The sequence below is a fragment of the Columba livia genome, chromosome 3, assembly GCF_036013475.1.
Source record: "Columba livia isolate bColLiv1 breed racing homer chromosome 3, bColLiv1.pat.W.v2, whole genome shotgun sequence".
Taxonomy (NCBI): domain Eukaryota; kingdom Metazoa; phylum Chordata; class Aves; order Columbiformes; family Columbidae; genus Columba; species Columba livia.
This window is the reverse complement of record NC_088604.1, coordinates 79460818-79482562: the sequence shown is the minus strand read 5'-3', so window position 1 is coordinate 79482562 and position 21745 is coordinate 79460818. Positions and strand designations below refer to the sequence as shown.

At 42.0% G+C, this 21745-nt stretch overlaps 2 protein-coding genes across 4 annotated transcripts in view; one reads left to right on the top strand and one right to left on the bottom strand.

Annotated features, from left to right (window-relative positions):
• Positions 1-4938, top strand: part of HEATR1 (HEAT repeat containing 1) — a 37785-nt gene extending 32847 nt beyond the window's left edge. For both annotated transcript variants that reach the window (XM_065057808.1, XM_065057807.1), the window contains exons 38-45: positions 371-529; positions 1264-1398; positions 1657-1761; positions 1855-2023; positions 2798-2952; positions 3311-3469; positions 4183-4291; positions 4704-4938. In XM_065057808.1, coding sequence (XP_064913880.1) covers positions 371-529; positions 1264-1398; positions 1657-1761; positions 1855-2023; positions 2798-2952; positions 3311-3469; positions 4183-4291; positions 4704-4792 — 1080 coding nt within the window. In that variant the 3' untranslated portion in view covers positions 4793-4938. The remainder of the gene's footprint in view (positions 1-370; positions 530-1263; positions 1399-1656; positions 1762-1854; positions 2024-2797; positions 2953-3310; positions 3470-4182; positions 4292-4703) is intronic.
• A 1036-nt stretch (positions 4939-5974) lies between these two features.
• LGALS8 (galectin 8) lies at positions 5975-20811 on the bottom strand. 2 transcript variants are annotated; one of them, XM_065057810.1, is made up of 10 exons: positions 20673-20811; positions 18973-19109; positions 14881-14969; positions 13975-14185; positions 13210-13326; positions 11409-11465; positions 11303-11329; positions 9811-9899; positions 7705-7870; positions 5975-7262 (listed from the first exon to the last, which is right to left on the bottom strand). In XM_065057810.1, the coding sequence occupies exons 2-10, from the start codon at positions 19066-19068 to the stop codon at positions 7113-7115; spliced, it is 1002 nt and encodes a 333-aa protein (XP_064913882.1). In that variant the 5' UTR covers positions 19069-19109; positions 20673-20811; the 3' UTR covers positions 5975-7112. The 2 variants fall into 2 exon arrangements, with proteins under 2 accessions (XP_064913882.1, XP_064913883.1); XM_065057811.1 differs by lacking the exon at positions 11409-11465.
• Between the last annotated feature and the right edge of the window lie 934 nt (positions 20812-21745).

Below are 21745 nucleotides of genomic sequence, written 5' to 3'. Positions count from 1 at the left end.
CTCATCTTTATTTGCAGATAGCTAAGATACAGAATGTGTCTCCTGCTCCTCCCTCTGGTAGGCTGTAGTTTGCCTCTTTGGAAAGAGAGATGAATCCTGAAGGATTGTTCTGTAATATCCATGATCCGCTAAAATGTGTAACTAACAGCTCTAGCAGGGTCATTCTGACCCTCTGCTGCTGACATGCGTATTTTTTCAGTGTTTGTCTTTCTGAAGAAAGTGAAGCTCTGCACACATTCATCCTAATGTAAGGTGTTCCGAGTGGTGCAAACAGCAAAATTGCCATCTGACCCTTGCAACAGACAACTGCTGCAAAATATGTTCCTGAGTTGTTTTAAGTATGCCTGACTTTTTTTGGATTTCCTGATAGGTTGTCCGCTTGGAAAAGATTGTGGTCAAGTTTGGTCCTTCTTCCCAGATAAGTTTACGTGTAACATCATTGAAAACTATCCTAGCTACAAGACTTGCTCCTCGAATACTCTTGCCTGCACTTACAAAGTGTTACAGTGAAGTGGCAAATACCCGGAAGGTAAGGATCTTTTTCCTTCTTGTAATTAAATAGGAAGAAAGACAGAAAGAGAAAAAGAGAGAAAGAAAAAGAAACAAGCAGTGTGAAATGCAGTTCAGCTGTCCCAGCTCTGTCCGCTCCCAAGCTCTGGCCCGCCAGCAGCCCATTTGCTGGGGCAGCAGGGTGAGAAACAAAGTCTTAACTCTGTGCAAACACTGTTCAGTAATATCTGAAAGACCAGTGTGTTACCACTGTTGTGTTGGTCACAAATCTAAAACACAGCACCGTATGAACTACTATGAAGAAAACTCTATCCCAGCCAAACCCAGCACAGTCTTCATATATCTCTGTTTTCTTTTTCTACTGCAACGGTGGTTCAGGAAAGTTAGACCTGGGAGAAATGTGCCAGTTTAATGTATTTAGCATGTTGGATGACAAATGCTGGAGAGATCATCCCATTCATAAAGGCCTTGATATATCTGCTAGGAACTTGAGTCATCATTTTCATCTAGGCTTTGCTCCTGTCTCACAGGTGTAAACCTTTCAGACTTAATCTCCAGGAATGGAGAGGAGAGACCAAGCTGTTTTCAGGAATCCTGCTAACTTAAATTCCCAAGAAGTACAGGAAGTAGTTTATTTATTTTATTGACAGTATTTTAATGAGTAAATGTGTGAAATGCGAAAATCCAATTTCCTTGTTATGCTTCTGTCAGTATCACAGTTGCCTTCACATTGCTTTGCTTTTGTTTTGGCAGAACTGCCTGGGTCCCCTTATGAACATTTTGAAGGAGCACATTGTTGGTATGGAGAAGGAGCACCTGATCTCCCATCAGTCTGAGCTGACGGCATTTTTCATGAAAGCCCTGGACTTCCGAGCAGAGCATGCGCAGGTGCCTTTTTTAGGGGGATGAACAGAGGCAGCTCAACATCTACATGTTAATTCTGTTTGCTTTTGAGAAAAGTATTAGTAGTTTCCATTGCATATGTGCTCTGAAATTCTGCGTGTCAAATATTCTGATGTGGAACTGTTTGTGTGGTAGAAAACATTGTGGTTAGGGATTTAGTCTGAAACAGACAAGATTAAAATGTGCTTTGAAAGCTCAAATTCTTACATTTCTGACTTGGAGTTATGTTTTCTATTTCACTAGGATGATTTGGAGGAAGTTGGTAAGACAGAGGCTTACGTTATTGATTGTCTAATAAGTATGGTTATGAAACTTTCTGAGGCTTCTTTCAGACCCCTCTTCTTCAAGGTAGGAAGTTTAAATAAAATTAATTTGCATCACCTTCTTTGTATTTTCCAGTGCACAGACACAGGAAAGAGCTAACCTGCCTTTCACTTTCAGCTCTTTGATTGGTCCAAAACAGAGTCTACCCTAAAAGACAGACTGCTGACATTCCACCGAATAGCAGATTGCATTGCAGACAAGCTCAAGGGGCTCTTCACCCTGTTTGCTGGTCACTTAGTTAAGCCGTTTGCAGAGACGCTGAACCAGGTCAACATTGCTAAAACTGGTAAGTTTTCAGTTACTAGCTGCAGAGGGGCATTGTCAGGCTGACTCTAGTTGCTGAAAGAGGTTAATTATAACTGCAGAAAGCTTAATTTTGTAGGATTTACTTCACAGCACATACCTCTCAATTCTCTCTTCTTTCTCTCATAAATAAGACATCTTTCTTATTCTGATGGAAGTAAAAGTAATTTTTCATCCATTGGCTTTGAGCTGTCAATACAAAGTTGAGACCACATGAAAATTTTCAGTGTCAAGCCCAGTGAGTTCCATGAGAAGGAAGTTGTATGGAAAGAGGGTGGTTTGTTTCCATTTGTCTTTTTTGGTGTTTTGTTTGTTGGTTGTTTTTTTTTTTACCCCTCTGTCATTCATTGACTTCTCTTATGTGCTGCCTGGTATATTCAGACTCCTCTGATTTCTTGGCAAAAAATAAAAAATAGGTATTACTTTTTGTATGGGAAGCTGTTTGCCCATCCCATTTGTAGTGATCTGAAAAAATTCTCCATATCCGCAGGTCTGGCCAAGCACTTTTTCTATAGCCTGTGGCCGTTCTGTTTTATCCCCAGCTGCTTGTGAACAGCAGCGGCAGACCTGCTCGGGCATTAGCTAAGAGCCAGCTAACATACTGCATCTACTTTCTTGTTCCAAGGGATGAGTATGTAATTGCTCTGTAGCACATCCTTTAGCTATATGCATGAAGTAACAATGTTTCTGTCTTGTGGGGAAGTTTTGTATTTTTATTTTTAATGATTTTTTTTTTTTCTCCTTGATTGATGTGTAGATGAAGCTTTTTTTGACTCTGAGAACAGCACAGAAAAGAGCTGCCTGCTGTTGCAGTTCACCCTGGACTGTCTGCACAAGCTCTTCCTGTTTGACACCCAGAAGTTCCTGAGCAAGGAAAGAGCAGAAACCTTGATGATGCCTCTGGTTGATCAGGTATTGACAAACACAAAAAAACAATTCATAGCTGATTTTTTTTAATCCATCTGAAAGATTTTTTTGTAACTATCAGGCCTCTATCCTCTTCCTTAACAAAAAGGGGCTACAGAGTTGTCTTTGAGCTGCAGACAGTATTAACTGCTTTGCGTGAGGCTCTCAATGACTAGATTTTGTCCTCTTTCTAAAAGTGTTCATTCCATACGGTTCGTGCATGTTGCTGAGCTCTTGCAGACCAGCGCGCTGCCACTGATGCTCTTTGACGTAACTCTTGAGTACCTGAAAGCCAAAGCCAAAAGTGCTTTTGGCTGGGTTTACCCAAGCCTGGATCTGTTTGACAAGCTTTTTACTTCCACAGCTAGAAAATGTGCTTGGAGGAGATGAGAAATTCCAGGAAAGAGTGACAGCACACCTGATACCCTGCATAGCTCAGTTTTCAGTAGCAACGGCAGATGATTCTCTTTGGAAACCACTGAACTACCAGATCCTGCTGAAAACAAGACACACATCTCCTAAGGTTGGGAGCTATATCAGAATTTCCACGGGCTTTCTTTGTTGCCTTAGAAAATGGGAACAGTGCTCCAAAAACCACAATTGGATAGCCAGGTCATTGCTAAAATACTAGCCTAAATTAAAATATCAATATTGTACTATGCCAGTCCCAAGTTCTAGAGAGATGTTTACAACATGGCCTTCTGCTTTTACTCTAAGCAGTCAATATTCCACATGTGGATGTCTGCCATGCTGTGTGATTTGGGTTTTTTTAAAGATCTGGTAGCTGTTGGAATAAGTTAGCCTGTTTGTGCATGAAGAAAGGGGCACTTTAGAGGGGGAACTGGAAGACAGTTATTTCTCAATCATCAGACCTCTTTATTATGTGGAGTTTTGTCAAGACTCTCTTATTTGACAGGTTATATTTAGGGGGAGTACTTTGGTTTTCATTGTACTAAGTCTTTCAGATGCAGTGGAACAGAGTGGCATTGGAACAGGAAGTTAAAGACCGTTATATTAAATAACTTCCAGCAACATACCTCCTTCTTGCAACCAATTTTTCCTTTGACATCTTAATCCAGATTTTAAGATTTGAATTAGCTTAAAACTAGTTCCCTTCAGTAGGGAAAGCTAGTTTGCAAACTTATATGGAAGGAAGCAGGAGGGCGGGCAGGGAGAGGAAACAGGGAACTATACTGTAATACTTATTTCCTTACAGAGATTATTGTTTTGGTTTAGGTCCGATTTGCTGCTCTGCTTGCTTTGGTAGAAGTCGCACAAAAACTGAAGGAGAACTACCTGGTGCTGCTACCAGAATCTATTCCATTCTTAGCTGAGCTCATGGAAGGTAATGTTCTAAAGTGGCTTCAGTGCAGGCGGACAGCTGGCCTATGACCAAAAAAGAACAAGGGCTACTTATTTCAAAGATTCAGACAGTATGATTGCTATAATTGCATCAGTCTTATGAATTGGTATATGGCAGCTTAAACTCTGCAGGATGCAAACTGAAATAGATTGTATCCAACACACTTCTAAAGTTCAGTTAAATTACAGTAGTTTCTTTAGCCTGTGCACACGTCCCCAGTTGTATGTTTTAGATCACTGTTACAGTTTAAGTAATTTGCCCAAGTCCTGAGTCAGTGCCAAAATATATTTGAATAATTATCTCATACCTGGTATTTTAATTCAGTTCTAGCCTTGATGGCGATAGCTTTGTAATCACTATTCCACTTAATTCCAGCTTTATTTCTTTTTTCTAGATGAATGTGAAGAAGTTGAACAGCAGTGTCAGAAGACAATTCAAAAACTGGAAGTCATTCTGGGAGAACCACTCCAAAGCTACTTCTAGTTTTATCCCCTTTGTTTTCACATTTTGTCTGAATCATGTTTGTTAGCTTCACACATGCAAGTGTTACAGGCAAACTCTATTGTAATTTTTATCAGAGTTAAGATCTTAACTTTTTAATAAAACCTTGTAAGAATCTGGCTTTATAATTTTTGGGTCGTCTGGGGACTTTTCATATGATTTTTCCTTAACTGCTCTTAACAGTGGGAAACTGGAACAAGCTCTAACCAAATTTTGAGAGCTGGGCGCAAACAGTGTGACATGTGAGACTCACTGAATTCCACTGTGCTTGGGGTATGCAGTTACTGTCCCTGTGGAGGGACACTCACAGTACAACGTAAGCATGCTATTCACTATTCACATGCACTGCAATCCGGAGAAAATGCTTTTCTGTCATTTTTAGGGAAGTAAAAAGTGAACCCACTGAAGATACTGAAAAGGAAGGTACAAGAAGCCAGGATTCATATAGGAACTAAAGCTGTTTTGTAGTCTTTAAAGACTACTATTTATTAGCTTCTTATTCACCCATTGATCAAGAATTAATTGCTTGCTATGTTAATGAATTTACCAAAAACCTTACCCCCTGTTTTGTACCAGAAGCTGGTTCATTACACTACCAGTAAGGCACGCAGACTCTGTTAAGTATGGTTTGCAATACCAACCAGTTAGAGGATAATCTTACATCCTACCAGGCACTGGGAATGGGCCTCTGTTCAGGGTGCAGCGTGCCAAGCGGCTCTCATCTATGGACAGGTTACCCCATCGCGGTCATTCATGCTCTTACAGGAGTTTCTTAAAATAATTAACCATGTCTGCTGTCAAACCAAAAGAATGTTCACATGAGAACCTCCTGCTGAACTCTTAGCTAAAGGCAAGGACACACAAGTGGTGCAATTGCCGTCACTGAGCAGGAGCTGCCTCCTGGCTCCAACGTCACAGTCAGACAGCGAAGTTTATCCTGCAGCCAAGGGACCTGCCATGTACAGCACAATTCTGTTCTGAGGCCGCCCCAGCACAGCCGAGGGCTGGGCCTGCTCTGCTTCACTGCTCCGTGGATCACCAACCCCTCAATGTGGAAATGGACCTCCAGCCAGGATCACTGTGGCACCTTGGAGAGACTGGTATGATAATAAATTAAACAAGACCAAGAAGGGATCGTAGCTACTTAGCTACACTTGGAAAAAGCAGAGTTCACAAATGTTTTTATTTATGCTTTTTATACATTAGATTGGGTAATTTATCTTAAACAGTCTTTTAGGGTACATCTTATTCTTGAAATTGCTTCACTCTTAGCAGCTCTTAAGATAGGAACATCCCTCAGGCATGTATTGACAGCCAGTAGCAACTTATTTTTAAAAGGAGTATAAAAATTAAGACTGACACTTTATGGAAAACTGATTGAATAGGAACAGCTTGTTTCAGATAATAGCATTTTAACCCAAGACTGGAAAAGGACTCATTCTCTCTTTCACTGATGAGTATCCAAGTCTCTTCTCTGCTGAAACCCTGCCTGGAGTACCTGGGTTCACACATATTTAAAAAATGAAAACCACAAACATCTACTTCAGTCCCTGAGCAATCTGAACTCATTTGAGTGCCATTTCAAATCAACCTTTCAAAAGTTCACGCAATTAGAAGCAGCTACATCATTTTCATTTGTTTCACTCTGGAAAACTAAAAGCCTAGAAATGCTGCTGCAGGTTTGATTTAAGCTACTTAAGCAGTGACATAACCACGAGTGTCAGAGAAGGTACTAGTGCAGCAGCAGGCTAAGAAGTAAGATCTAATTCCTTCTTGCCTTTTGCTAGAACTGATGGCTCAACTGTTTGCTTAATCCAGCCTTAGCAAAAAGGTTACAGGTGCAAATAAATATAAACTAAGAAGCAGAAGAGTATATTTCATAACTCTATTTTAAATGAATTATTGATGTCCCTTTTAGGATGGAGAACCATATCTTCAGATCCTATTTTAGTCTTAATTCTGCTTCATAATATTGAATGTACGCTATCAAGGAACACTGAGGAGTAGTTTAACTTATACTGAGTGCAACTGTTAGACACAGTATGATGCAGTGTTTTCATATTGCTAGGTGCATTAATACAGGTTTATCTGCGCAGACAACTTATTTAGCTTGCCAGGATATTGTAAACTAGAGGAGGATTTAATCTCACAGCTGTTCTGGTACACGCCTAACTCAGAGGGGCAGACGCAGAAGCCTAGATTGATAAAGGCAGGCTCAGCACAAGTCAGCACCTGTTTGTACTTGACAAGGAGGCACTGGCGTTAAAAGAGGTTTAATCCTTTTAGTACTGATTGAAAAGAACTACCAGCTCCTCACATCTAACAACTTGACATCTCCCGTGACTTCCACTACATTAATTTTTTCCAGTTGTTTAAAGCGATGCTTGTACTCCAGAGTGTGAACACCATTAACTGCAACTTTGAACTGGTGGGCATCGCAGAAAATAATCAGCTGAAAAGCAAGAAGAGAAACAGTTCTAAGTTTTGAGCTCAGGTTACACAGGGAAAACAACCTGATGATCTAGCCTAGACTTGGGCAAGCCCTGCTTCTGTTACAAAGAAGGCTTCATACAAAAGAAATATTTTACAAAGCGAAACTTCAATAAAATTAATAGAATCTCAGAATAACTCAGGTTGGAACGGACCCATTAGGATCATCAAGTCCAACTCAATTCAAATTCGTTCTGAGCACAGGCTGCATCCTGGCAGCTACTTAAAAACTGTCATTAAAACCAAGTCAACCCAAATCTCTGCTACCTATGGTCCCGTTTAATCCTAAGTATTCTCAAGTATGCAGGAATGGCAGTTTTACTTAAATCTTTATTAGTGACATGACACTTAAGCACTGTTTTGGCAGATTTGACAGTTTGATGCTATGTTTCAGTTAATCTTACCTCAAAATACATGCCTGGACTGAAAGGGAAATTAGCAACTTCCTTTTCTTCTTCTCCCCAGCTGTCATTAAGGTATGAGTTTCTTACAAATATTTTATTTTTCACTCGGGGGTTCAGATGTAACGCAATGTCCTCTGAGTCACTTGGTTTCAGATTTATCGCAAACCTGGAAGATATTTTTTAAAAGTTTACCAAGCATTGGTAAGCATACCAAGCATTTATAAGAATTATGTCCATGAGTCCATGGTATTTATCAAGCCTAGGCCTATACTCAGAACTGCTCTGGAGCCAGGGCTGTGACTGACCTGAAGAACCAACCAGGCAGTTAACAGGCAACTGTTTCCTTCATGCAGAAACCTTTGCTGGAGGCAACAAACGCAGGACATGACCCTGCCAGATCTGCTTCCTCACTCACAGCTTTCTGCTCATGTCTCAGCAAGGAGCTATTGAGCCAAGCAGGCCAAGTGCTGCTCCCCTACAGCACCAGGAAGCAGCATTCTCACAGAAACCTATGGTGCTACTTGCTCCACCATCTCTTTCTCTCAACTCGAGCAGTGGAGAGTGGGGAAGCTTTGTTTTACCTAAAGACATTCTGTTCTTTCTGCCAACAAACCAGTTAGAGGCCCATAAAAAGCTCGAGAATTCTCTCTGTACATTTAAGATTGGGGGGACACCACGCATACGAAGCGTCACTGTGCAGGCAGCGCAGCTCTGCCCAGGCTGAATGAACACTCTGCCGTCTCACACACGTCCACAACGCAGGGCTCCTCAAGGGGAGTTCTGGAGAAGAGTTATCAGATGGAAGAGTTATCCAAATTCAGATGAATGCTTCAACCTAGTGGCATTTGAAGAAGAGATATTCCTCCCCCAGGATTCACTCCAGCTGTCAGGTTATTTCCCTCCTTTGAGAAGCCTGGAATTGCCTAGTCCAGTATGAAATACAGCAACTGCCACACTTCCAAACTGTGATGTCCTCTTTTTTGCTGAGAAAAAGGAACATCTACAACTGTGTGAACTGAAAGACATTAAATAACTTACTTACAAACTCTATAAAAATCTATACGTTTAAAAGCACAATGAGGAGACAACCTGCAATGCTTTAACCAACACCCAAGACCCTCTCCACACTTGTAAATAGTCCATCCAGCACTTGAAATGTGCTAATAAGCTCTTCAAGCCAAAGAAGGAAAACAAATGCTACTATTCAAGTATTAATTATCCCATCCAATTCAAAGTCCATTCAAACTTTGTTGATGAGTTTTCTAGGCCTTGGTTTCCAGTATTAATATAAGCTCTGAGTGCTGTTGAGCTGCAGGGAGGGTCTGTGCTCTGAAGAAGCAGGAGCGCGATGCACACACACAGCGCAAGAAGCATGCTTCTCTTCATTTGCACTAATTACTTTGTTTTTAGGCATGTTTCTGCAGAGCCAAAACCACCCTTCAAGCAAAGGGCATGCCGAAGCACAGGCATTTCCTCAGCTCCATTCTGGCCACGTTGCACTCCACTTTTTTTTTTCCCTATCTTTAAATCATGTTGGGAAAATGTCTTCTTTGCTACCTTTTGTTCCTAATTTGCTATTAAAACTATAGCTCATACTCCCCTACCAGCTTTCATCACTCAGTCGCTGACAGTTAGGGACCTTCCTGCTTCTACAGTCCCCAAGGAGGTTGTCCAAGAAATATTGTAACATGCAGCATCTGAGCACACCAGCAACTCATCCAATGCACCTATTTTCTACCTACTTCTGCCAGTTCCCTTACTCTTGGATCTCTTTAGAATAAATGCTGCCATTGTACGATGTGATTCTGTGACTCTGTGATGTGTGTGCTCACACACCTTGCACAATGGAAACCCTGAACAGACATGCAACCTTGTGAACTAAGCAGATTTAGTAGGTAAAAGACACTCAGGTTTTACCTTCACTTCTCACAAGTCCTCTCTAAAGTGCCGTCTGGCAGGTTCCTGAGAAAACTACCCTGTAGTTTCAGATGATTCCAGATGAAAAGTTGCAAGTGAGTAAGAACATACTGAAGCAATGGAAAAGCCTACTCATTCTCAAGAGTAGTTCAGTTAAAATTGCAGAAAAAAAAAATCAGTAACACTTACATCCTTGGGTTTTTATTCACTTCTCCTTTAATGGCAACTGTGCATCCTGGACGAAGTGCAGTATCAAGTTTCCCAACATAAGGAACTCCCTGGAAGAACAACAATAGTAAATTTTTTTAGTGTGACTTACATTTTTCAATATGCAAGCTGAACTTTACTATAGCAGGAAGAAATTTGGTCTATAATTGCAAATCTGCACTTATAGCTAAAGTTATTCCCACCAACATGTCCTGGGATGCTAATACTATAGTGAGATAAACTTATCAGTGCGTTGGGGTTTTTCTTTAGACTACCACCTTGGGCTCAAAATAAACACTATTTACAACTACTTCTGCCACCACTAATGGTTGAAGAAGGGGAAGAAGAGGGGAAAAAAAAGTAAGCATGAAACTCCCTGCACTAATTTAAATTTGTATCACATAATTATTCAGAGGCAGACATCCCAACCTCTCCTCTTTGAAAGCTTCAGTTATGCTTTAAAGAATAAGATTCATGCTGGGTGTGTACTCCCACAGTTGCTTAAGTACTAGAAGTAAGGTCACGGAATATTCTGTCCTCCTGGCACCAGTTCATAATGACAGACAGTGCGAGTATTCTATTTGCATTTGGGTTGGGGTTTTTCTTGTTGGTGGTTTGTTTTTGTGGCTGGTTGGTTGTTGTTGTGTTATAAGTTATTTTGATCAGGGAAAAGGAGTGAATGGAGAAGTCCTTCTCCTTTATATTCTGCTGAAGTCCACAGTTTGCAAGTGACAATGTTGCATGTTATTTGGTTTTCAAAAGAAGACTGACGAAGGCAGACTGTCAAGGACAAGGCAACTAAAATCATGGCACTCGCTGCCACTTCACCTTCTCCACAAATTCTATTTGTATATATTCCTGGCTTCCAACTCCTTTTCAGCTTGAGTGTGGTCCTTACTCCAGTCTGGATACTGTCCACCTGTACAGCTTTTTGCAGGAAGATGAGCACTCACTCTGTCTGTGTGCTGTGCCGGCTGGGTGTGAGTCCCAACCCTCAGGTAGGATGTTTGCATCCAGCCACCTGATGTGTATACAGGGTGAGCGTGGATCTGTCCGCAAGAGGAAAATGTAGCCAGACAGGTTCTGAGATATGCACATTAATGTAAGGCCATTTGGCGTACTATAACTGTAGTATACTTGTGTTTTGCAGGTACTTCCAAAGGTAGAGAAAACTAAATATGCTTATTTGAAAAAAGTCCTTAATGTAATTTGGTCCTTTAAAACTTCAAGTACGCCGCTTTTTATTTCTCTGTGTATGCTGCATTTATCTTTTGTGGTTTCTATATACTTTAACAAATAGCTTCACTTTTACTAGTAGCACGATTCCTCTCTACAAAACCTCACTGATGATCAGCTCCCAGCGGATTTTCAATTCCCTTTGTTCTGTGCATATTTTTTCATGAATAACTGAGATGTTTTTATTTTCATTTTTTCTACTCTTCACATTTGCCACAAGCGTACACGAGACACTTACAAATTGTGAACCATCTGGCATTTCCCCCTACAAGAGAAAACAAACAATATTAACTATCTAATCAGACAAAAGGGAGATTCATTCAACTTCTTACAGACATACGTACATTTTCTGTGTTTATCTTTGTTACTCCTAGAGATGATGGCTGAGAGCCTTGTAAAGACTGCAGAAAGAGAGACATTTGGATGTCACTGCTAACGTCATAGAACTTTAACATAAAGTTGGTTTAGAACTGTATTAACGATCTGTGCTGCTTGGAAGGCTAAGCTGTTAACATGGAAATCTAGGGCTATGGCAAAGACAGCCAAAGCCCTGCAAACTAAGGAGAAGAACAAGCCAAATACGTATTTCTAAAGACCACCTCACTACAGTTTGAATCTTCATTCAACAGGCAGAGCACTGTTTAACCCCTTAGCATCTGGGGGTACCCACTGAGCTTTCCTCACTGAGGTAGGAATACCAGCAGGGCAGGTCCATGCAGGCGTCCTTAAGAGTCCTATGCATCCCTGTTCATATGCCATGGGAGGGGCATATGAGCAGTATGGCCACGCAGAGATACAGTTCCAGCCTAGCCCTGGCAGATTGTATCTTCAGCTGCTTTATTTCAATACACGCCTCCCTCTTCCTCCTCAGAAGAGTATATTAGAAGCAAAGACAAAAAGGAAAAAATCGCCCTTCTCCATTCCTTCCGTCCCCAAAGGATACAGCATCAGCAACCATAGACTAAAACAATTCTTTTGTTCTGTGCTTGGGACAGAAACCAACCTACAGCACCTGCTTGCCCCCAGGCTCTTCTCAGAGTCAGCCCTCCAAGATCAGGATTCAAACAGCTTTGAAGTAACATTATTCTGGCAACATGCCCAAGACCAAGTGATGAGGCCCACAAAAGTTTGTATATAAGCTTTGCAATGATCAGTGAGTAGACATATATTTAAAGTTCAGACTCAATTTTATTCAGGCCCAAATCTCCACCTTCTATCAACACAGTTATTAGTCTGCTGACCTGAGTTAGACCTGATGTTTAGCAGCAAGAGATCCAAGCTTTGCCCACAATGTAGTGAGGATGGGGCAGAAGAGACCCAGAATATTACACAGGACTAGGTAGGCTGCCTTAGTGAGTGGCAGGAGAAAAGGGAAAAGATATTCACCTTCTCTATCTCCCCCAAATTTCTCACCTGCCATTTCTGCTCTAAAAGTCTCGCCCTTCCAGAGAAGAAACACCCCTCCTTCTGCACAGAGGAGAACACAGCGTTCAACTCCTCCCTGTTGGTTTACTTTCTCTAGCAGAGGTGGCAGCTGAGAGGAATCACAGCACTTCCTGCACTTTAAATTCACTGCAGTTTGGTCCAAGAGCAAGTCAAGCCACGACATCTTCAAGAAAGGACACCTCACTCACCAGAAATAAACATACACTCCTGCTTTTTATTTCATTCAAGAATTCAGTCATTTTAGTAGGAAAAACAGGATTATGTGCAAAAGCAGTTCCAGCTGTGGCTGAACTTGGCATTTGGAAGCCTGGCAACAAGTTACAGCTGTAGCTGAACTTGGCACTTAGAAACACTGAATACTGAAAGTTCATTTTGGAGCTTCTGCAGTATTTGAAAAGTATAATAATAAAAGTATAATATTCCTAGATCCGGTATCCAGTCAATTCTTACACCCTTTGTCCTGTTAACTTTGTAAGCTGCAAACTTTGTCACCCTTTTGCCCCTAACCTCAAGACTAAAATGGGAAGACAAAGATCCTCACATGAGATTCACATGTTGAAATGCAAGGAAAAAAAGTTTTGTTACTGACAATAAACTGTGCAGCTGCTTTTCTTTACTTCCTTTTACTATAAATCCTACTCTGCAGCTTAGTAAGACAGAAAAGAGGAATCAAACAAGTCAGCTGTCAATATAACTTACATTAGAAACAAAGTCTATGCTTTTGATCTGCACTTTGCCATATATTCCAAGTGTATCTATTCTTTCAAGGCTAATTCTGTGGTTGTAGAGCAGCAAGTGCTTCTTGTTTACAGTCACCTGAAGAGACAGGAAACAAAACAGGAAAATTGTATTAAATATACATTACACCAGCCAGGTATCACACTGAATGCATATATCTCTGTTTTACACTGGTTTGGTACAGAAGCAGCGAGCGTCCTAGAAATTTCAGAGCAGCTAAGCTCAGCTGCTCCATGATTCAGTCTCTCCATCACTATGAGAGAGATGTGACTACACCAAAATCTGCATTTCACACCTTTTATTTCTATCACCTGATCATTTACCAGTGTGGTACCAATCTAATAGAATCTGTTATTGCAGTTTAGCAGAGCAAGACAGACCTTGTATTTTATCTCCAAGAGGACTGTCCTACACTAGTCACAAAACAGGTTTATGCTAAGGTCAGCCCTTGCCACATAAGAAGAGAAGGAAGGGTGGAGTAGCCATTAGCCACAGCAGCCGAGTTATTTGCCTACCCATTCAATTTAGAAGGAAGCAATACAAAATTAAAGGTCTGATTTACTTAGCACCTCCCTAAAGAAAAGCTTCTAAACTTTTCTGTACTTAGACTATACCTAGGTAACAGAGAAACCAAAGCTTACAACTATTTATTGTAAATATCATATACAAAATACTGTTTTACTGGCCGGACAACTGGCTATAGAGAAAGCATTGACCCAGACTCACCTGGAATTTATCCTTTAAAATCATGATTATAATCTCAAATGACTTCCCTTTTTGAAAGGGCATCTCATAAGTGATCTCCTCCCAGCCCCATTTTTCCTTCTCCAGTGTGTTGCAGACAATGCAGCCAGACCTTCTGAAGCGGGGGTTGAAATGAAACGCCACATCAGCTCGAGGCTTTATACTGCTGCCACACTGTAAATCCACCTGGAACCTAATCATAAAAATAAACCACATTCAGCTCAGTCTGTCAAGAAATCACCTAGAAGTTCAATACACTTGCGGAGCCTTAGAACAGGCAGATATAATAAGTGCTGTTGGATAAGGAAAACAAACAAACATATATTTGTCCAAGTCCTACACATTTGTGAAAGGTTCTCCCATGATTTATTGCAATGAATTAAAATATTTGTCATATTATGTCATGTAAGCTCCTCACTTAATGCGTTCACTACCTTCCCTCCCATCATCTTCAGTAGAATAAACAAATGAACCTTGGGTAAAATCAGGGAAGAGAACCGCCATAGTGGGCACACACACTGGTTCATGCCTCCTTATCCCAGTTTACGTTAATTCCTTCATGCAACACATTCAGTTGTCAATTCTGTTAGTCTCAGAGAACCTCTTTAGACAAGTAAACACGTGCTATGACAGGGAAAAAAAATTGCCAAAGCAGGCAAAGCAAAAAGAGAGAAGAGAGGATCAGCAGAAAGCAAAAAATCAGTTCATCCTCCACTTCTCATCATAAAGCTTTCCTTGGCCACTTAAGCCTGTTTTCACACTGACGCCACCACAGGGATTTAGATCAAACCTTTGTGTGCCATCAGAAGTAGGACCCCTGGAAACATTTTATCTATCATATTCCTGTTCACGTGGTGACACTGCAAAAAGTGACACTGCAGCCACTACCTGTCTGCATCTTCAGGAACAGCCCCATGTATCACAATCAGCTGTCCAGGAACAAGGCCGCCAAGTATGGTCCCAACATAAGGAATGATCTAGAAGAGGGGAGGAAAAAAAAACACAACACAAAACCACGTTTCAAATAACATTTTGTGAAGGAAGCAAAAAATCCCACAATAGTTTTTAAATAATATTCTAATAATTATGTGATGCTCTAGCACACTAAAAGAAACACAACCAGCATTTCATTTAAAAGAAACAGTAGAAAAGCACTACCCACCACAATGTGAAGGAAAAAACCCCACAGATTTTCATCTATGACAAACAAGTTTCTCAGAGAAAATTAAAATTTCCAGCCTCTGTTCCTAGCTCTCACACGATGAACGGCAATATTTTATTGCCTCGCTTTTCATAGACTATAAAGAAGATTCACTTCAAATTGCCTAGGGCTGACTTTTATCAGCCCTTTGGTGGTAGCAGAAGGCACCTCACGGAACCCTCCTGAGCCCAGAGTCCAGCACCTGCCTCTTTGCTTGTTCTTGCTCCATTTTGGAAAACACTCATGGGAAAAGAAGTGACTATGGCAGAGAACAGTGTCTTCTTAGTAAAAACTACATGACAAACACAACAAAATACCCCTGTTGTAATGAGCTGAGAACTGCAAGGTGCACTGAAATAGCCCTGTCCAGGGGTCTTGGGCTTCACGGTACCTACGGCACACAGCCCAGCTCAAAGCCTGGCCATCTTCGCTTCCTCATTAATAGCTGGAGAAGGTAACACATGCGCATTACACTAAATTGAAACGGCAAAACAGTGGGACTTGTTGGGTCATATGAGGGGACATGTCTGTTAAAATAAAAGCCCCAAACACCCCAGTATGGCTCTCTGACTAAAGCCCCCCACCCCACCTCCAGCAGCTGGTGCACCCAGAACTTCGGGGCAGGAAGGGCAGCACCTTCACGGAAAACTGTGGGAGTCACAGGAGACCGATACGAAAGCAAAGCTAGAAGTCCGCATCTCATCACCTGTGCTTTAGGTTGAAAAATGAAGTGAATAATAGCAAATATAATATTTGATCTGGTTAACAGACAAAAATTTCTGCCAAGGTTGTGTTCTGTATGTTTTCCCCCAAAATCCCTGATCTATGGAAGAGCATATAAGATTTTACAACCTCTTTAAAATGAAACATCAATTGCAAACAGGAGATCCAGTAATTTTACAACAGAAAATGAACAGACTGGAAACTCTGCTCTCAAATGGAATACTGGACCACAAAAGGACATGTTGAAATTTTTATTTTTTAAATATGTGTATCATCACGCAAAACAGGAAGATATAAAAATGGGATGTGTTCGCTGACACCTTTTCTTGTGAATTTGTGAGGAGAGAAGAGGGAATGACAGCAAAAATTCTCAAAATCCAGAGCGTTGATCATTTATGCCAGTATATATAGACATCCTTTTCTGCTCTCTCTCCACTTTCCTTCTCAGCTACCCACACATTGCACAAAACATAATTTGCAGTCATATTCTACATCAGGTAAAACAGACTTAGAGAATTTGCTTCTCAAGCATAAGCTCACAAATGGTCAAGTTGGCTTAAGTTTCATGTGTTTTTATTGTCTTGAGCAGGTACAGTAGAAGCAAATCAAAATGTGAGAATAAGCGTTAAAAGTGAAACAATAAATAGGCCAAAATCCCTTTGCTTACTGGTAGTAGCTTGGTTCCTTAATACACAAGCTGTACACAAGAGGCTCAATTTTATTAAAATAACAACAATACTAATAAATAAGAAAAAACATATATTGATTATTTTAGTTTTAACACACTGCTTCTGAGGGACAGTAGCTCTGAATAATGCAGTAAAGTAATGAATTACTGGTTCAGTCTCCAAAGATGAACCAGGGAAACATACAGACATAGGCCAGGGATGTCAGGACTTAACTACTCTAGTGGATCAAAGTTATTTATCCCTGGAAGAGAAGCTGTGGCAAACAGACTTCTTTACAATCAAAAAAATGCATTTATTTAAGAGAAAAGAAGGTTTGCCCATCAACTCTTCAGAACCTCAAACATAGAATCTTCAAGGCCATAACAGCATTTCCTGGGTGCAATATGTCAGACTTAATAAGGTTTGGTCATCCCAGAATGTGCCTGTAATTACCTCACGTCTCAAGACATTCTTCTACTAATTTTTCATCATTATGAAGAATAATCACATCACATAATCTACCAGCATCCTGGCTCTCTTCTAGACCTCAAAAATTACTTCTGAAGCCACTTGGTCAATGTTAACTGAGTTTGAGAGGTCATGAAGTTTAAGTTCTTTCTAATATTTGCCAGTTTCCACAAAATTAGAGGACAGATGATGGTCTTAAGGAGGAAAGGACTGTGATAACATAGCTTTCATCCAGCTTGCTGGGTAGCAGACAGCTGTCCCATCAGAGGGGGCATGACAACATTTCTTGCCGAATCGGTGGAATAAAGGGCATAAAGAGGAAAGCAGGGTTTTCTGGATGATGCGGAACAGTACAGTAGTGAAGAAATAAGTCTCAGATTCAAACCTGTAAATAAAGTTCTTAAGTTTTGCTTCTTATAGAACAATTCCCTGAAAAACTAAAGTCTTCATAGCCTGCCCTTCTCCATTCCTATTAAGTTCATCTTGTGGTATCACACAGGTGACAGAATCACAGAAGGGCTGAGGCTGGAAGAGGCCTCTGGTGTCAATGCCTTACTCAGAGCAAGGTCAGATAGAGCAGGTTGCTCATGGCCTGTCTGGAGGCTGTCCTGAGGTCACCAGCACAATCATTCCCCCAACTCCACTTCCATATTCCAATCCCAAATACTCACTCTTATTCCTACTTTAGGCCCTTGACCCCTAAGCCCTTGTTTACCCTTTTACATTCTCCAGCCTGGTCTTGTCACCCATCAAACTCACCAGTCCCCTCACAGCCGCCCAATTTTGCTGAATTCTTACTCACTCTCTTACACAGATTATTTGTCCTAAACAACTCCTAACCCTCCTCTTCACACCTCCTCTCCCACCAAAATCCCTATCTACCAACTTTCATGCTCCCTTTCCTTTTGCAGTTCAGTCCTTCTGCCTTCTAGTTAATCTCCACACAGCCTTCCTTACTCTCCCAGCTGGGTTCTTGTGAAGAAGGTTGAAGCTATTCCCCTGTCATCCCCAACTCTATCCACTTCGCAAGCAGTGAACGTACAGTGGGACCAAACAATCAGATTCACTGAGGGCACAGGTGTGTGTCAGTGCAAACTGCAATAGATAAGGAAGTCCTGTGCAGATCTGTGCTGCTGAACACTCCACACAGATACTCTGCAGACTTAAATACTTTTTAAAGAGTTCTAGCATGAAATGTCAAAAAATACTGTTTTGTGCAGGCTCAAAGAAACTACATTTTCAAAGACACAATGAAAATCACAGCTCCAGCCCATCCCTTTAGCTACATGCCCGTGTCAGGCTGCTGTCCCAGATCATGAGAATACTAGACCTCAGAGAACGTCTCCAGACTCTGAGCTAGGCAAACAACACTCTCTGCAATTGCTGAGTTGTGTTAGCTCAAGTCTTCCCTACACTACGGGATTTAAGGTAAGGTAAGATATCAGCTATCAAAAAAAAAATCAAGTTTAATTGTTCAGACTGTGGTTACAAGTACCACAAAAAAAAAAAAAAAAAAAAAAAAAAAGAGGGCTGCCAGGCACCACCCATGTTTACAGAAAATTAGGAGAGAAAACAGTGCAGTGCTTATCATACTTTCACTTTGAATCCAGCACATTCTGGAAAAATGTCAGATATCCACATAAGCTGTGTATGAACAAGGACTACCCTCCAAGGCTGCCAGAATTTCCTTCCTGTTTCAGAAGTCCTGTGTATGAAGCATCCATTTGCTTACAGCAGAATTTCTAAACACCAGCAGCTCCCAATGTCACCTGTGATGTTCTCCTTTGAATACCTGAGCGATGCAAAGAGTTCTCAGTAACGTCCCTCACTGTGCAACACAGCAGGAGTACTAACTATTGACATAAACCAGCAAAGTCTCATTTCCCAAGGGAAAAGTTGTTGACATGAGAGGGGAGTTACCGGGTTACTGATTGTCTTCTGCGGTCCGTCCAAGGACATCATCTTCCCTTCTCTATTTAAGTTCTTCAGTTCTGTGTGACCACTGCTGGAGCACATTTAAAGGACTCACAGGTCAGGCAGCACCAAAGGAGTGATCCCTTCAAAAAAAAAACCCAAAACTTTTAATTAGGAAGAAAAAAGTAACACAAAAGAAATGATGCAAACTTCTTTCCTTTCCAATAAATTTGCTGGGATTTTGAAATTCTTCCGCTTTTACCTTACATAAAGTTCAGAGATACTGGGCAAACAAACAGCAAGGAAGCAAAGAGTGGTTTATGTTTCCTTCTCCAACACATACAATCCCTGAACTCCCCACATAACTACAGAAGTTTGTAAAACTTGCATTAAGTGCACAGCATTAATAAGGAATTAAAAAAACAGCTTGTGAGTATATCAAGCTACATTGTAAAGTCTTTGGCAAATCTTCCAATGATATGACCAATATTCAGGTCCCAAGTGAAACTAATAAGTAGTTATTTCTCGTACATTCTGAAGAAACAAGGTAACATGCAAACTGCATGGTGATGACAGGCAGACAGGGAAAAAGTCAAAGGTGAGGGTTCTAGTACCATTGCTGTGTGACAACTGCCACCAACATTAAAACGAAACAACCACACCAAACCAAACCCCCAAGGTCCACAGGGTCCTGGGGTTAATCTTCTACAATGATTCAACAAGAGTAGCCCATTGCAACATCTGGCTTATCTTGTGGGAGATTTGAGCCAGAAGGGTATTAATTCTCTTACTTAAGACTAGTGTCTAGAATGCAGTTCAGAGCACACAGGGTGCCTGCATGGCATAACTGTGTTGGCCCTTTGATCTTCTCATGAGAGACCATCAATTTACGAAAGGAATGTGTAAAGGCAAGCAAATTTCATTACTTTTATTTTTAAAAGGAGAAAATAAAGCAGACCAGGTGGAATTATGGCAAAGTGTCGGGTTGGGGGTTGTTTTGATCGGTTATTAGGTTGAAAAGCTCATGAGATAATGAGGAAAAGCTGCGATTCAGGCCTGACAAAACAGGAGATGGCCATGCAACTGCAAGGTGCTCCTTTAACCTGTCAGAGGAAGCACTGTCAGTGCGTGTTACACCAAATCTTAACTCCGCAGCACCACCAGGTAAGGTTTTCTTATTACACATTTAGAACTGGAAAATATACACATGCTTTCCTGTTATCTCACACACTGCAAAGCAGCTGAAAACCTCTTCAATAAAAAAAACAGGAAAACAGGCCAAGAAGCAGCTACCAGCCTGTCCCACTGTGACATGCAGAAAATGTCTTTCATGAGGGTAGTTCTGGTTAGACTTTATTATAATCAAAGCTAGGTTTTACATCAAGGCAAACAAAACTCCAGCAAAAAAAGAATAAGTGAGATACTTTCCGGATATTTAAAGCAATTTAAGTACAAAACACCAACGGGGTCCCCCACCCCCGGCTACAAACCCAATACTACAAGGCGCTGGAAGGACACGGAACCAGCTTCACCAGGACACCGGGGCCACTTCAGCCTTGAGGCGCTGCGAGGACGCCCCGGCTGCACCGAGCGCCTCCTTCTGCCGCGCCCCCTCTCCCCCACGCAGCCGGGGCCGGGGTATGCGGACACTCTTACCCTTCGGTTCCCCCCTAACGAGACGCTCCCTGTTCACCTGCACAACGTACCTCCGTGGCTAGCAGCGCCCGCACCGCCGCGGGCTGAGACCGCCCGGCGCTGCCATCGCCCCCCGCCGCCCTCGGCTGCCGCCGCTCCGCGCCCGGTCTGGCCCCGCCCGCCGGCTTCCGGCCGCCCCAACGTCACCGCGCACGGACACGGACACGGACACGGACACTGCCCGGGACCGAACGGGGCGGCAGCCGCGGCGCGGGGGGCGGCCCCTTCCCGAAAGCTGCGGCTGAGGACAGACAGCCACCTCCCGGGGGGCGCTTATCGCAGAGGAGTGGAAAGCAGCGATGTGTTTTAGTGCAGTAAAATAATAATTTGACAGCGTTCAATGAACCGACGGGATTAAACAAAGATAACAGTGGTTTGACAAAGTTCAACGAGTTCTAAGGCAAGGTCCACCTTATTCATTACTGCATGGAAGAAATATACAGAGGAAAATTGAGTTAGCCTTGAGTTAGATTCACAAAGACTGGAGATGCTGTGGGGTCCAGGTCTGATTTTGGGCTCGGCAAGGTTTCGAAATGATCCCGAGAGGGAGATTGAGACACAAATGAGGTCAGATGCCACTGAACAGTCAAGATAGAGAAACAGAGTGATGGGGGAGGAAAATCAGGAGGAAAGTTAAGCAAGCACGGGGGAAGATAAGTAAGAGATAAGCAAGAGATAGTCACCGCCAGGGATCCAAACACCCTCTTCCATTGGGCAGCTCTCAGGGTTCAGGCCCCGGTAGCGCTGGCCATTCGCAGGTCTCAGGTTGTGCTGTTATCAGGGGTCCAGGTGCCAGTATCAGAGTCCGGGTCCCAGTAGTGCTGGCAGCACTCAGGTCTCAGGTCGCCACGGGTGGTGGATGGCCACACTCGCAAGTCAGAACCTGGGCGTTTTAGGGCAGTTGGTGGCGGGCGTTGCCTGAGCGCACTGCAGGCCTGGTCACAGGTGTTGGTGGCTGGTAGAGCTGGAGCTTCACTTGAGCTTACACAAGCTTCAAGCATTCTTTGAATTTTAGCAATTCACAATGATCATGCACTTTCCGCTTTATCTTACTGTAGTTAAGCATTTACAGCAAGCACTTTTC